The sequence below is a fragment of the Tyto alba genome, unplaced genomic scaffold, assembly GCF_018691265.1.
Source record: "Tyto alba isolate M040663 unplaced genomic scaffold, T.alba_DEE_v4.0 Super-Scaffold_28, whole genome shotgun sequence".
NCBI lineage: Eukaryota > Metazoa > Chordata > Aves > Strigiformes > Tytonidae > Tyto > Tyto alba.
Genome location: NW_024881302.1, coordinates 3,158,784 through 3,175,400, shown reverse-complemented (window position 1 = coordinate 3,175,400; position 16,617 = coordinate 3,158,784). Strand labels below are relative to the sequence as shown.

The 16,617-nt window shown below is 45.5% G+C and overlaps 1 protein-coding gene across 4 annotated transcripts in view; it reads right to left on the bottom strand.

Annotated features, from left to right (window-relative positions):
• Positions 1–16,617, bottom strand: part of CACNA1H (calcium voltage-gated channel subunit alpha1 H) — a 257,889-nt gene that overhangs the window by 83,837 nt on the left and 157,435 nt on the right. For all 4 annotated transcript variants that reach the window (XM_042798778.1, XM_042798776.1, XM_042798779.1 and 1 more), the window contains exons 8-10: positions 8,270–8,362; positions 5,531–6,320; positions 996–1,408 (exon numbers count right to left, since the gene is read on the bottom strand). In XM_042798778.1, coding sequence (XP_042654712.1) covers positions 996–1,408; positions 5,531–6,320; positions 8,270–8,362 — 1,296 coding nt within the window. The remainder of the gene's footprint in view (positions 1–995; positions 1,409–5,530; positions 6,321–8,269; positions 8,363–16,617) is intronic.

Genomic DNA, 16,617 nt, shown 5'->3' with positions numbered 1-16,617 from the left:
ACAGACCACGGCAGAGAGGAGGAATAACTTTATAAATAACCTTGACCTGCTCCGGATCCTGTAGTGGAGATTTTGGGGGAGCACAGGATGAACCCTTGACTATCCACCTCACAGAAGATCAGTATGAGAATCTCCTGGCCTCAGTGGGGTGCATTTTCTGCACCTGATACAGAGGTGGCACAAGAAATTCCAGAGCACATCCTGAGAAAACAGGTGAAAGGAATCAGTTTTTCTGAGAAAGAAAAGCCCAGAAAAGCGTAGCTTTCCCTAGAGTGACCAACTGGAGATACTCAGATGACTCACCTCCCTCTCCCATTGCACAGCCCCTCAAGCTCTCTTCAGCCAACAAGGACAAGCTGTCCTCAGCTGCCAGCACTACTTTTTGCCATTACCACGTTCAGACTAGTACTGGGAACAGCATGATTTCTCTTTCCACCTTCCAAATACTTAAAAGAAAGACCTACTTGCACCCTATAAGATCAAAGTAAAGGTTTGCCTTCAGGGCAAAATTAACTTTTTTTTTTTTTTTTTTTTTCTTCTCCTTTGTTGCTTTTAGTGTTGCTTGATAGTTTAAGTCTTTATTTAAAGGTGCAGGATCAAAGAAGAAACTTCTGCATGGGTTATTTGCACTACAAGGTCCACTGTGCATCACTATCATCAGACCAAAGGGGTATTTCCAGCAGAATAATTCACGCTTGTATGAATGATTCACAACAAACAACTTATCCAGGCTCTGAGCTGCCACATCCTAACACACATTTAAACTCTGCACACCTCAGCAGCGCTGCCAGATACCTTCCAGGCTTTTTTGCACACAGAAGGATGCTCCTACTCATCACACGTCTGCAGGATCAGGCCCTCGGCCCCATCTGGGCTCTCCAACTTGCACGAAAAAATGCTTGCTCCTCCTCTGGCATGGCTTCAACAGTCACCCCAAGCCATGAACACCTGAAACCACAGACCCTCGGGGCTCTCCAGGCCAGTCCTGCACTCACCTGCTCGTGGTACTCGATGCCCATGCTCAGCGTGTTGATGAGAATGGCTATCATAATGCCCCGGTTGAAGTACTTGCTCTCCACGATCTTCTTCAGCTTGCTGCCAAAAGCCTTCCACAGGCGGGTGACCTTGTTCCTCTCCTTGGGTTTTTTCTTCTTCCTCCTCCTCCTGCCCCGCTGCTGCTGGAGCTGGTCTCTGTGGTCGCCATGCCGCAGGTCCTGGGTGAACTCGTAGACGCCGTTGCTGTCGGAGTCGCAGCTGTCGGACTCGCTGAAGGCGAACTCGGGGTCTTCCAGGAGGCTGGCGCAGAAGGGACAGTCCTGCAGCTCGCAGGTCAGCGTGCCAGCCGGCGGGCTGGGCAGCGGGCAGGCCGCGCTCAGCCCCGACAGCCGGCTGGGCGTCCGCCGCAGACCTGCAAGGGGAGACGCACACCATGAGCCCCCTCACCCCCCTCAACATGGCGGACGGCCCCGTCTTCCTGCTCGGGCGGCGCTGGGCCCGTCAGAGCAGCTTTTGCTGCATCCTCAAATAAATGTAAAATGTTAATACAGCCTTCTAGCTGTCCACCCTACCAAGCAGCTCCTGCTTGGTGGTGTTTTTCCCCGTTCCCCACTCCACACCCCCTAGACCCCTCCATGGATGCGGGGCTGAGGGGCCTCTCCCTGCAGAGCGTGGGAGCCATTTTGTGTTCTGCTGCTGGGGGAAGACTGACCAGCACACTGTCAATTATTTTTGATTATATCTGACCAGGCTAACATCATTAGCAGTGATCTGAGCACTATCAAACTGTTACACCCAATTTAGCTAGCGCTTCCATTTAGCTAATAATGAGGAGGGAGAGGGAGAAATGGACCAAAGGTGGCTACACATCTCAGATCACAGCTTGTAGAGTCACATAGTCCCTTCAGTCTCCTTCATCCCTCCTTCAGACTTTAATAAAGCTCAGGTGAATTCTTTGCTTGAGGCACGGGACTGAGTGTTCAGGGTGTTTTAAAATCAAACACATTGCCACATGTTTGGTGGTGTGAGAAGAAATGCCGACTGCCCTCCCAAAGCCAGGGTACAGAGATGATATGGACAAGTGTAACAAGGATGGTACGGGTGGAATGGGACCCAGATTTTATTTCCTCATATTTAGGAACCAAATTTCTAGTTTTCTCATATTTAGGAACTGGATAGGAATGGCAGGAAAAAAAGCCCCAAATTAATGCAATACTGCAAGCATGGGATCCTTCCTACAAAATGCCATTCAAGCATCCATGAAAGCTTTTGTTGAGATTCAGGGAAATAAAGTGAGGGGAGAGTTTTCCCCTGTAACATGCCCCTTTCTGGAGGTTGGACAGGGACACTTGGATCTGTTTTGGGGAGACCAAGCAAATGCAGTGGATGCTCCTGGCTCTGGGCCCTGGAGCTTGGAGCTCACCCAGCAGTAATGCTGCTGATTTCAGCCACTCCCGGCTGAGGATGTCTTTAAAGAGAAGGCAGCATCAAACAAAATAAAATCACCCCGTTAGCTTGAAAACTGGGCTGTGACGAGAGTCAAAATATATTTTACTTGCCTGAATGTCACTCAGGTATCAGTGGCCTTCAAAACAGCCTTGCAGGAGAGGACTGTCTTCCTCCTGTTCATTACATCAAAGAAACCAGGAGGATCAGAAATATTTGCCCCCTTACTCAACTTGCAAGAAGCACCGGTGCAGCACTGCACATTAGTACGGCATTTCTGATCAGGACTGATCTGATGAGGAAACTGCAGCACAGCCACAGTAGCACGGACAGCCGAGGTAGTGGGCTTGCCAGACATCTTTTAATGCTATCAAAGTGTTAAAAATTATATGAAAAACACTGGCGCCGCAGATGTCTTCAAAATACCAGAGTCTCCTTGGCTGCCTGCTAAAATAACCTCACAGCATTGCAGGGCACGAGAACACGGAGGAACAGGCTGTACTTTATGCTCTTCAATTCCACAACAAAAGAAGGGAAGAGAATACTCTCTCCCACAATTGCATCTTTCCCAGCAGACACCAACCTTGTTTCCAGCTGGGGCTGTGAGTGCCCTGGCTGCTAATGCCTCCTTAATGCTCTCAATTATCACTTGTATGTTCTCCTTGCACAAATCTTGCAGTGAAGAGAGTCTCCTTGTTGACTTGTAAGAGTGGAGGAGACAGAATTAAGTGAAATAGCTCTTTGTTTGCCCAAAGAGGCTGAGGCCAGGAGGGTTGGGCGAGCTTGTGAGCCCACCTCACCTTCCCCATCAAGCACAGGGTAGGGATTTAACATGTCTCCTCTTTGCTAAGTTTAGGCTGGGATGGAGAAACATGAGTTGAGAGCTGTGCCTGGCAGAGCTACACCCTCAGGAGCTAGTTTATTTGGCACTTAGAAATCCTCCTGAAGCCTGGAAGACACATCCATCATCCCTGCTGTACGAAGATGGTTGCGGTGCAGAAGCGAATCTGAGTCAGCCCTGTTGGTGTGGCAGGATGGGCTGTGGCAGGAGTGGGAAGGAGGGCCTGGAAAGAGCCAGAGCCATGGAAGGGAGGAGATGGACGCTGACATATTGCGTGACAGGGTCTCCAGATGGACCTGGCTGACTTGCTTCCCTTCCTAGCCCCTGGGCTCCTCAGGGTGCCAGATAAGCTGCTGCTCACTAGCCAAGAGCTGCAGCATCCACCCCTTCCCCTAGATATGACTACACTTCTGAAAAAGACAAAACAATTTCAGATTTGTTTAAAGCATTTTGGCATCCTCTGGGCTGAAATGCCTCTGTAAAAAGAGGATACTATAATTGCATTATTAATAGCAACTCCATCTAACCTCTGGCTTTCAAAGAGCCACCACAGGCTACATCAAAATATCCTACGTCATTGAAATGGCCCTGGGATGTCACAGCTGGGACTGAGATCTGGGGCTTTCTTCTCCTGAAGAGGACCCCAGCAGCAGATCCCCGTGAACAACCAAACCTCTGACTTGAGCACTGTTTTCCAAGCAACATCTTTTTTGCTCAAACTTGCTTTCCCGGTTCCAGATTTCTGCAGAGCCTGGGCTATTATGTCAAGGTAAAAACACATTCTCATAGTAACCTTCATTAACTTGCATAGTTAAGGATGAACAAGTGATTCATATAAAGCCCGTGCTTAACAACAGAAGAACACTGCAACTAACCTTGCCCCCTTCTGCCCTCCTGCTAAGCTCCCAAGCGTACAGAAATGTCCGCCGAAGGCAATTTCTATAAACAATCCACTTTACCCTTTTGTATGGTCACTTAAAAAAAAATATTAACAAAGACAAGCCACTCAACCTATTTGGCAATCAACCTTTGCTGTGACCCCCCCTAAGCTAGGCTTGGTATTTTTTCAACACATACATCACTAGGATAAATATTTGTGTCCATGCACACGCAGATAAACAGTTTTGGAAAACACAGGCATTGAAAAAAACAGATGACAAGTTTGGCTTAAAGAGAGTAAAAAATAGAAGCTAGATCTTTTTGATTTTTTACTGTTTGAGGGCTTAGGACTATTTTTCAGTCTTTAGCTCCAGACATGAGGACTGGAAACATTTTGCAAAATAGAAACATAAGTGTTGCATGTAATCACTACTGCAGCAGTGGGTGATTTATACGTGAAGGGAGATAAAACTACATTAAGTTGCAGTGCTGGTGTGGCTGCAGTCTGTGCATATAGGGATGGGACAGAAGTACAAAAGATTCCCAAAGATGTTCCTCATTTATTCAGATTGAATAGAGCTTCAAATTTGCAGTAACACTCAGTCCTACATTTCTTCTGCATGTGGGGAAATATGAGAGGGAAAGCCTGAGACCTATAGCTCTGCTACACTCCTGCCCTCACACGCATCTGCTGAGGACTAGCACAGAGCAAGACCCTTCAGTGGCCATGGGGCTCCCTCCAAAACTTCTGCTTCTTCTTGTCAAAAAGAAATTGAGAGGCTCAGCAGCTCGTCAGAGCAGAACTAGGGGTTTCTACAAGTGTCTGTTGTGAGCTCCTTCAGCGTCTCCCTGTTTTAAACTTCTTATGTTTCCTATGCTTCTCCACCAGCTTCTACCTACTCTTCCCTTTCAAGGTACCATCTCCCAGCAGCTGGGGCTTCTCTGCTGCCAGGCTACAGCCAGCAGGTCCATCATTCACCAGAGATGCTGTTCCAGGGACTGCACAGATCTGTTCTTGGGTGGGAACAGAGGGAGAACCTCCAGGATATCACTAAGCACATGAGAGAAGCTTAAAACCATAAGCTTTGTAGCCACAGGAAAGAGGCCTCCAGTGACGGCCTGAACTCACTGCCTGGACTATCCTGTATCTTGTTTTCCCAGTGACTGGAAACACAAGGGTAGAAGGAACAGATCTCTCAGTCCCTCAACTTGTCCTATTTCTGACTTCAGCGCTCGGTTCAAATAGCATTCACAAAACAGCTTCCATCTTCAGCACCCTACACGGCTATCTTTAACACCTTAACTCTTGAGCAATTTGCCCTTTGCTAACTTTTCCTAAGCAATAAAAATCAGCTTGCTTGTCCTTACCATGTTCTCCTACCAGTTGCTGCAGCTTTCCATAAGAATCCGTGCCCAAATTTACAGGGCTATTAACCACGGCCACAGGTGAATTGCCATTCTTCTTTCCTTTGGGAACTGGAACAGAACTGGCTTTGCTAGTTGGAGAAGGCAGGATGGTAGGATAGTTCATGTTGCCGTGGTTGGAGAGTCCAGCTGTCAGTTTAATGCTTGCAGGGGTGGTGGAAGACTTACAGTTCACTTGTGGTCCTTCGACATGACAATCTGCGTGGTAAATACTGTGCACAGACTCCGAATCTGGAGGAGGAGCAGGGCTCTGCAAGTTGGGTGACGGAGAAGGAAGCATCAATTGGCTTCCAGGTTTCATGACCTTGAGTTCCAGGTCACAGATCTCAGGGTTGGAGCGTGGCCCCCGAGGGCTCCCATTGCTGATGTGATAGTGGTGGTGGTGGTGGTGGTGGTGATGGTGGATGAGGTGGTGTATGGAGGTGATGCGCTTTTTGCCTCGGTGGCTTTGCCCATTTGTGGTGCTGTTTGGGTTAACTTTTTTCCGGCGCCTACTCTGCCAGTTATTGTACAAGCGTATTGTCCGCCGTTTCACCTTCCTGAAGATGTGGCAGATGTACTTGAGCAGCTCCTCGTAGCAGCTACCTGGCTCCGAGAAGCTGGCAATTGTGCTGTCGTTGGAGAGATAACGGGCCCGCTGCTCCTGCATCAGCTGGTTCTCCCGCTGCTTTGTTTCAGAAAACTGTGTTGCTATCACAACCAGGCACAAGTTAATCATGAAGAAGGAACCAACCTGGAGAAACCACAGGGAAAGGAATTAGCAAATTAGCAGGGAGTTTACAAAACAAGACATGCTCTTCACCACCACATGCTGTCTGGACTTGAAGTGTGGTTCTTAGAAATCCCAAGATTTCCAAGCATGCCAAATCTCAGGGTCTGCTCACCAAATGTTATGTCAACATGTGCCTGAGCTGCTAAATTTGTTCCTAAGCCATGTTACATTATTTTGGCAATGGCAAAGAAAGTTGTTAACAATAGCCTTCACCGCTTTCCTCTCCTCCAAAGTGATGACTTTTGCCACTAACACAGGGTGTATGAAATACAACGCTATCAGTTACCATCACATAACAGATCACTAGGAAACACCCAGCCAACCTGCAAGAAAAGATGGCCTTAAGTCCAATTTGTGCTGTACTGGAACTGCCTCTTCTCTTCCTCTATCACTTCACACCCTGGCAGAGCGCACCCTCATTTTGAGGACAGTCAGGGTCCATGCATGGGTGACCTTGGACTATTGGATTCCTCTGACACAGAGAAATGCATCTCCAGCACATTCAGTGCTCCTAAAAAGGCCTGATTTATTGTCTGGTTGAGTTGATGTGTTCTTGGGTGATACCAAGGTTTTCAAAATTAAGTCCTAAGGACAAGAATATGAAGTGACCTAAGGCTACATCCTTCCCTCAGCTGTTGAGCCCACAAACTGGTTTTTCATCACTTGGGTTCATAAATCAGCCAAAGGAAAATGTCAAATATTCCCACCAGAGAATCTGTGCCCTTAGGCATGAAAGCGACTGACGTCAAGAAAGTGCCACTGTCTACATGGCCAAACCTCTGCGCTGTGCTCAGTAGGAAACGTATGGATTTAATCTGGACCATTGTCTGGTGAATACTCAGGGGAAGCCGTTGGGAGATGGTTTGCAGTCCTTTTCTCCAGTTTGTAGTATCAGCCTGGATACTGTTTGAAAAGCAACAAGGGTGCCATTCCCAGCTCTAAGTGACTTGGAGATTAGTCACCTTCTGGCTTTTCTGCAAGGATCCATATGTAAGAAGGGCTCAAAAGAGCGGAGGGTAAATCTCTGCTTTGCATGGCCCATTGCTAACAGCTCAAAAATCACTGGCTTCAGAATGCTATACATTAGTGGGAAACTCTAACACTGCTCTGATCCATGCCTTTCCCACTGGTGGTGGGAGCTGTGGTGTTTTGACTTCCCAAGGCCTTCAAAACCACACCGATAAGGATGGGGTTATATATAAAGAATATCCAGCCTCAAACGCACTTTGAAATGCCTCTGTCCCACGTCCTGCCCGACATCTACATGATAATTTTCCCTCTGTTCTCCTGACTTAAATGCTTAACTTCTCCACAGATTAGATCCCCTGGAGAAGGTTGTGCCCATTGTAAAAAAGAATCTTGCTAACATGGAATGCCAGTTTCTAAAGACAACCTTCAGCACCTCCAGCGCATAACACTTTGTTTTTAGGAACAGCAGTGCTGTAAGACCTCAGAAAGGTGCGCTGCTATTATTACTGTTATTTAAAGGGCTCAGATGAAGTTCAATAGTTTGAGTGCCCTTCACCAAAATGAGGTGTCCTCTGGCACACTGAGGAGGCTAAAGGAAGAAAACCTAGAGCCTCTCTGCTTTTTGTTCTCATTAGCAGTTGCTTGGCCAAGGCACAATAGTTAGGACGCATCAAGGTGACAAGACTGAGACTGGGAGAGTAAGAGGGAGGGAAGACCATATGGCTTGACAAGCTGTGACTATGCATCACATGTGACACTAAAAAGGACTGTTGTAGCCAATAATCCGTCCCCACAGCACTAATCACAACTTTCACGATTATGTTTTATGGTGGGAAGAAGGTCTCCTACTCTGAATCCTAGCTGGCTCTTTGTGAAAAGCCCAAGGAACATCTTTACCCCACAAGGACAAGGAATGGGATCATCTCGCAGTTCATACTTACTATTATAAGCAATATAAAATATATAAAATTGTAAAAAGAATGTGCATCCATCACATAATACATGATGTCAACCCATCCTTCCAGGGTTATAACCTACAGGAAGACAGAGAAAGAAAGTGTAAGAACAAAAGTCAACCAAAAAGTTAGTAAACATCAATCTTTTGACAGTGCCTGGTACTCCACTCCACAGCATCGCTCAGGATCCATCTAGACCTGATGCACTTCTTTTCCCAGTTGGCTTATGATAGCAGCCATGTGTGACCAAAGAACTGGCCTGAGGTTTCTACAGGAATCTGGTACAATTAAAATGATAAAACATTACAATAAAACATCTGAAACACTGGTTCTGAGCCAGCGCAAAGAAATTCCAAGAAGGGATTATAAACTAAGCAAAAGCCTCTCTGTGCAGAGATCTGGGCTTTTACCCTAGCTTCCTGGTTTTGCAATGCTACCCATAAAATTTCTAAGTTTTTAAGACAATTTTGTTTCTGTAAAACAGATTTCTTTGTGATTCCTACTGGCTCAGTATAATAACTGCATCACCAATACCATAGTGGGAAAGCATCTGAATGGAAGAGAGTTACTTTAATTAAATGTAGAATTTATTTCATTCCCATTTTCTCAGTCTTCCTTCCACTAAAAAAACAGCTGAGGTTTAATTAACACCACACAGGCTGTGTGCAAAGTGAATTCTGTCATGTAATTTACACTTTTTATTTGGATAAAACATACTAAACTTTTAGTGCTATCTTGCTACTAGTCCTGAAACTCCAGTAGAATTTTCATCAAAATCAAAGCTCCTTCTGAATTTACTTGCACTGATGTACCCTATTCACTACACCTAATGTTAGCCTTGGTGGTCCTAGCATAAACCTAGAGTTGCCACCTGCTTCCAATTTGAGTGGCATCATTCCTGATTGAAACCATGTTTGCAGTGAAGGAAGTGTGAATTAGCTTGCTGTGAACAAGAAAAGCATCAAGCCTCATTGGTGTGGAGGACTTTCTATATGGTGTGTACAGAAAAGCTGATCCATAAAGCACTTGTGAATAAAATAACGCTCTTGTCACACCTGAAGCATCAGGACAAAACACTTGCAGGGAAGTCAGACCTGAACCCTTGCCACTTTTCTCCTGTTTCTTTACTGAAGGAGCTGGGAGCAGCTCCTAGATATGGATCTTCAGTATATGACCACGTCTGCAAGGGAGAGAGCACTGCTGTACACACAACTGTCAGCACTCACAGTTTCCCTGAGACTGTCAGAGCACCTTGCATCAGCTCATGGGTGCTGGAAGAGAAACACTACCTACTCTTGATTCCTCTCACCCTAAAGTCAGATGTGGTGATGTCTCACCAGCAAGTTTTCAAACCTACTTCCCATGTTGAAGCACTCGTAACTGAGCACCCACCATGCAGCAGAGTGAGAATAAGCCAGCGAATACAGCTCCACGCTAAAACCTATAAGCATGATCTGCAAAGGAGCAGGTAAAAATTGTCTCTGCAGCTATTTTACTCTGTCAGCATTCCTAAAGACTTTGAGCAAATTGGGTCTAATGACATGCTGGCTGCATTTACACAAACTGCACCCACATCTCCAGTTCCTCATTACATGCATTAAATATTCTGTCATAGCACATCCTCGCTGCTGGTTAGTGATATACAGTTATCAGACAGAAGTGCTATGCTTCCAGTGGCATGGGTTTAACAAAACCAAAAAGAATTGCTTTTGGTCAGCACGAACCCTGGGGATCAACCTGTGATAGAAAGTTTTCAGCAGCAGACACATTTTTTTGTGTGCACGAAGGTGTTGTTATTCACCCTGAAGTCTGAGAAGGGGTTAAGCTGCCTGGGCAGACACAGGCAGTAATTAGTCTGTTCAGTGGCATGAAGCTGACAAGCAATCAAATTCAAACTGCCCTTTTCTGCCTTTCCTTTAACAGGGTTGAAACATTTATAGAGAGCAAAGTCCTTGGCCGTGGCACCCCTTTGCCTGTGTGGGCAGCGCAGAGCAGCCGATCAGCTCTTACACTTGATGCCTGTGTAGGTTCATGGGGAAACTAGAGGGATCAAGTTGGGAGGTGACACAAGGCTAAACGAAATCACTGCCAACTACACAAGAAATAGTCTCCTTTGTGCTGTTCAAAGTCCTCTCCCCTCCTTCCCCCCCTATTTGGATGGACATTTCAGAGTCAGGCTGCCACAGCTGGCACAGCAGGTGCTCCATCCATTTACACCTGGGGATGAAAAATGAGCCCAGGGATTCCAAACATACTGGATACACCTCTTCACCGAATTTGTATTTGGCTAGCAACCTCAAATCAAATGTATTAAAATGACTAAACAGAGCCCTCGCTACAAAAGGAGTTACCTGAGGGCTGCTGTTGGGCTTCTGCAGGCTTTGCCAGCTCCCCACCTGGCAAACAGCTGCTGAGACAAGAGTGAGGGCCAACCAACAGTTTTAGAGGTATTTTTCTTGCATGCTAGACAGCATTTTCAGCAAGAATCAATCAACACACCACATTTCTCCTCTGGAGGGCTGAAAATGCTCATCCGGCTCTCAGAATATTTAAGATGTAATTAAAATTTGCATTATTTACTACTCACTTGTAAACCAAAGGGATACAGGAGGGATAAACAGACCACAGGGCTTTTGTTTTCCTGTTTGACATCTTTGTGGATTCATTCTTGGACTCATCATCCAGTACAAATGCAGCAATACCTAGGGGAAGGATTCCTGAGCTGCCGAGAGTTAGGGTACTAACAATTCTGTAAGAGAGCGTGCTCACAGACATCTGTCTTCTTTTTTTAATCAAGTAGCTCTGGAGAAATGCAGGACAACACACATGCATAGGCACCTGTCTGGACTGAAACAGTGTCTATGATTTTTACAGCCATGCTGTGGACTTCTTTCCTGCTGTCCTTTAAAGTGCTCTGAATGACCATGAGTACATTTTTACCTACTCTAAGACCTCATTGCATATCCCCAGTAAGGCCTTGGTGTAAATGGGAGCCAGACCATTTGAATTTGCCAACAGCTGGTCTATATATCACGAACTAAACTCTTTAACTATTTTTGGAACCAAGTCAAAGGCATCTGCACTGGTGCAAGGTACCCTGCTGCAATGCACAGTTTGATCCTACACGCTCTCAGACCAGATGAACTCAGAGGGAAATCTAGCAACTCTCACTATTCTCCCAAGAACACAGATATATTATTTCAGTGTTGCTTTGCCTACTGTTCCTCCCTTGGGGCACCCTGAATGCAATATCACCTCCTTCACTAAGCAGAAATGACTTCCTCCTCTCTTCAGTTTCCAATCTGATTAATCCAGTTGACTGCAGCTCCAGCATTTGGCCCTCCAAGCCCTTTATAGATGTATTCCAAGGACCTGGAGCACCTTTCTTGTGCTTTCCAATCTCAGAAATCCATTCTCAGTAATTAAATTCTGTTCAAGCCATGGTTGTTCACAGACAGACATATTAAACAGTGTCTCCAAATGTACCAGTTCAAAGCTTCCAATAAACGCAACATACAATTATTTATCAACAGAGATAAGCCAGCAAGAAACACGTTTCCTAATTCTGCTCTGATGAAAAAGTTGTGCAAGATACATGGCACACTAAAATTGGCAGCTGCGGGAAATAGCTGAAAGATTCAATTAAGATGATTGGCGTGTTGTTCTGAAGGGTGCTGCCAACTGTAATCACATGCTGCAGACCCAGTGGGAAAGGAGATGCTGCCCCCTTAGCACGGGGAAATGATTTTTGCCTTTGAAGGACTAAGAGCTGGGGCACAGAGCAGAACTGCCCTCTAACCCATTGGAGATCCTGTGTGCTGCTCAGCCTGATTCTCCTTGCCTGCTCATTCGGTCCTTTGCCTCTTACACAGCATGGGCAGGGATGCGATAAATCATTTGTCTCCCATTAATAACTATGAAGCTGAGAACTAAAGCCCTGAGTCTTGTGTCTGATCCCCTCTCTCATCACTTCAAAAATTTAACGAAAAGCTCACTCAGGTGAACGTAAAGACAGATTTTTTTATTTTATTGATCTTTAGCTTGGATACCATTCACGCAGTCCCCCATCGGGCACTCCCTGATCACCATACTAACATGAGCAGGGTGAGAGTGGACAATCAGATACTTTTTTTTTTTTGTCTTCTGTTCTGTGATTCCAATCCTCCTGGTTTGCTCATGCCACAATAATTTTATCAGTCTTAACAAAGATGCTCATCTGATTTATAGTAGCATAATTCGGGACAGAATCAGGTCTTCTAGCCAAGCTAATCAGAATCACTCTAAAACTCCAGAGTGAAAATCACAAGGGAGATGTAGATTAAAGATGCTGGCAATTAAGTCAGACCTCCTCATTGTTCCCAAGGAAACAGGAGGTTTACATTGTTTTTTCTGGGGTCACTTCAAAGGTCCCTGCAGAACAATTTCTTTTATTATGTCAAGTTTTCATCATAAAAATCCTTGTCCTTGAGTTCTGCCAAAATTTTTCCAAGTTCTTGGCTATAGTACATTCAAGAGCAGATTATTTTTTGCTTTAGTGTCAGTTAAGAAAAAAGAAACATCCAGGGGAAAAAACCAACACCTAAACTCCAACCTAAACTACTTTAATTAGTGAAGTCAAACACTGAATTACTTTCTGTATATTAGAAAGCACTAATGGCTAGTGCCAGATGGACTGCTGCAGATAGAAATCAACCTTGAGGTGCCACTAATCAATTGAGGAGAGTTTGGAAAATTACTGTGTGAAATGAAGCTGAAAAGATTATAAAAACTGAATGCACAGCATACAAAACTCCAGCCTAGCCCTGAGGCCTGATCTTTCTCATGGCAAGATTTCACTTCTGTGATTACTTGAACAAACTTCTTTTGTAGAGACAGCCTTCCTAAGCATGGGAACCAAAATCAGCATCTCACACTTTGATCAAAACCTCTATAAAGCATCGCTCTGGTAAACAGAAATTTCATTGGTCACTGATTTCAGAATCGCAGGTGCTTGTTTGACTCATAGACTGGCCAAAGCGGGAGATCATATAGAGATACCCAAGTGTTTCCAAACCATCTGAAGTGTTCATCTCAATTTACATCTAAAATTTGCACTCAGCCTCTTTTTCTTTGGCCTAAGTTGGGTCCTTTGAGGACAAGATGGGCATTATCTGCATCAAAATCTATTATACTGGACCAAACAGCAACTCTGAGGACTGACATGACTATTTGGTTTTATTTACTTTTTATCTCATCATTTTTCTGGCCTTGTGTCGTGGTTTGGGCCTGGTTGGCAGCCAACCACAATGCAGCACCTCTCTCTCCCTTCCCCTCCGGCAATGAGAAGGGACAGAGAGCCAGGCTTGGGGTTCGAGATAGGACTGGGATGGGGAAAAAATTCCCCTTTATGGTCACGAGCAAAAGGCAGACTCGTTAGGGGAAGAAAAAAAAAGAACATATATTTATTACAGACACTAACAACACATGACAGAGTAGGATAGTGAGAAGCATTGCCACATCTTGAGAACACCTTCCCCCCACCCCTCCCTTCTTCCCAGGCTCAGCTCTGCTCCCGATATCTCTACCTCCTCCCCCAGTGGCGCAGGGGCAGGGAATGGGGGGTGCAGTCAGAGCTGCCACTTCCTTCATCTTCGGTGAGGGGAGTGTCCGGAACTTGTTCCTCCTGCTCCATCGTGGTCCCCCTCTCACAGGAGACAGTCCTCCACAAACTTTCTCCGACATGAATTCCTCCCATGGGCCGCAGCGTTCCCCACACTGCTCCGTCATGGGTCACTAACTTCCTCCGACTGGATTCCCTCCCACGGCTGCAGCCCTTCCCGAGCTGCTCCGGCGTGGGACTCCCCCGCATGCTGCAATCCTCCCAGCACTGAATTACAGCAGCAGGGCTGCCTTTTCCCATGAGACCCCGTCCTTCTTCAGGCACAGAACCTTGATCATGCAAGCAGAAGCCACAGGCCATAAATCAATGTCTGCTCCACCATAGATCTTCATGGGTGGCAGGGCGGGGCCGCCCTGCCGTCTCATCACAGGATACAGGGGGGTCTCTGCTCCGGCACACCTCCCCCCTCCTTTCTTCCTCTGTTCCTCCACTGACCTTGGTGTTCATGCAGCTGCAGCGACTCCTCCTCACAAGTCCCACTGCCCATCACCACGTCCCTTCTTAAATACATTATCGCAGAGGCGCAGCTGATGGGCTCAATTTCCCAAACAGAAGTGGAGCTGGCTTGGAGCTGGGGGAGCTTCGAGAAGCTTCTCACAGGGGGCCGCCCCGATAGCCCCCTCCCCTGCCACCAAAAAACTCCACCACTCACTCAACCCAGAACACCTTGCTGCAAGGTTTTTTTATTTTTATAAACCTCATTAAGACAAGATCCAAGGATATAAATTGAGAGTGCTATTAGTTACTATGATGGTCTCAGTAAGTCTTATAAGGCCTTCAATATTCATTTCTGAAAGCCTCTTATCTACGTATTCTGTCCTTTTGAGCATATCGATTTGGCCAGCAAGCACTGACCAGTAAATAATGGAGTATTCCTTTTCCATATGCAGAGTGCTTGGCAGCTAATCAAATCACTATTTTTGAGGTCATCTCGGCATTTTAATTATTTCCTCATAACACACATTGCTAACTAACCTCTGTGGTCAGAAAAATAGGCTTTATTATATTGAGCAATGTCCTTTGAACAGATGCTTTTCCTTTCACTTTGAGGGCCTGGTCACCTTCCAAAGCGACTTTACCCATTTCTTTATAAATTGCAAAGCATGCAGCTGCTCTGAAAATTGGCCCTGCAAAAGGAAACTGTGTAACCTTGCATGTCTTGGATTTGTGACCTCTCAAATTCGTTCCACATAAATGTGATCTCTGGTCAGCATTACCAGTTCACAGTGAGTCTTGAAAAGCAGAGTGCAGCCAGTGTGCAATAAAGTTGGACACATCACCAGTATTGTTACTGGTGGACCAAAGACTCATGAAAGTGAATCTATGGGCTTAAAAATGGCATAAAAACTCAGTAACTTTTGCTACAAAAGAAAGGTTGGTTGGTGTCTTTCCATTTCACACTAAATAATGCAAGATCCTCATCCGACAGCAAAAACATCTCTGATTTCAAATGACTGCTGCTTGTAACAAATCACATCTCAGTCCATATTCATGAGGTTTGATTTACTGTGATAATTATCCTCTGTCTTCATTGTTTGTGTAAAGTATCTTATGCACAGGGAACGTATTTAACTGTTTAGCTTCAGCAGTAATGAGTCCATTATCATATAGAGCACCATAAATCAGAGTTTTATAGCAGAGCAAAGCTGAAAGATGAAGAGTCTACAGTGAGAAGGGAGCCAAAGCCAGACTGAGATCCTTGCTTACAGATGAGTGTACCATATAGCAATTATATGAATGACAGTGCTTCCCCAGACACCACTGTCTGGAACATAGCAGCAGATTGGGGTACTGGCCCAAATGCAAAAAGCTAGGATTTTTGTTATTGGTATTGTTACACTTGGTTTCAAATTATGTTAGAGACTATTAGGATCAAAGGGTGCACAGCTTCAAGCACAACTAACTGTGCAGGACTGTGACACAAAGCACATTTCAGGTGTCCAAGTGTCCAAGCTTTACCCATTCACACCAATCAGTGTGTGGGGGGGAGCGTCTTGTTCTCCTGGATGGATCTGGCAGCTCAATGCAGTCTGGAGACAATCGTGTGGAGACATCAGGGTAAAGCAGCTGAACATTTGGCTTCGCATACAAGTCTCCCCTAGGCTATGTACAACTCACAGTGCAAGGTGCAGTAGGAGCAATGGATCATTGAGCAGGTTTGGGGCAATCAAAGCAAATTAAGATTTCCCTGTAAGAACTGTTGATGTACCTCAAAACCAGTAGCTTTTCATCACCTAACTGGACTCCAGGTTAGGCCTTGTCTTGCTGCAGGCATCCCTTTTTCTACTCTGAATTCAGGCACCTATGATTGAGGTAGGATGAAATGCTTCCAAAACTACAGAGATTGCAGTAGGTTTCTGTGCCATGCTGGGTCCCTCCAATACCCTCCCATGGGTTAACAGGCCCAGACCTGGAATCAGGATGACATCTCTGACTCGTCCTATATGGGACAATTCCTTCTAACCTTCAAAATGAAGGAGATTTTTCAAAAGCAACTAATCCTCTTGGAAGCACACTCTGAGATGCTTCAAAGGTGCTGGATATTTTTAGATTGGGTATTCAGCATGAAAGCTCTTCAAATGCAGAAAATTATGTTTATTTGGCTGACCAAATTAAAAAAAAGCAACACCAACAAAACTCAAACCCCATCATTTAGAGTGAAATATTTTTCATA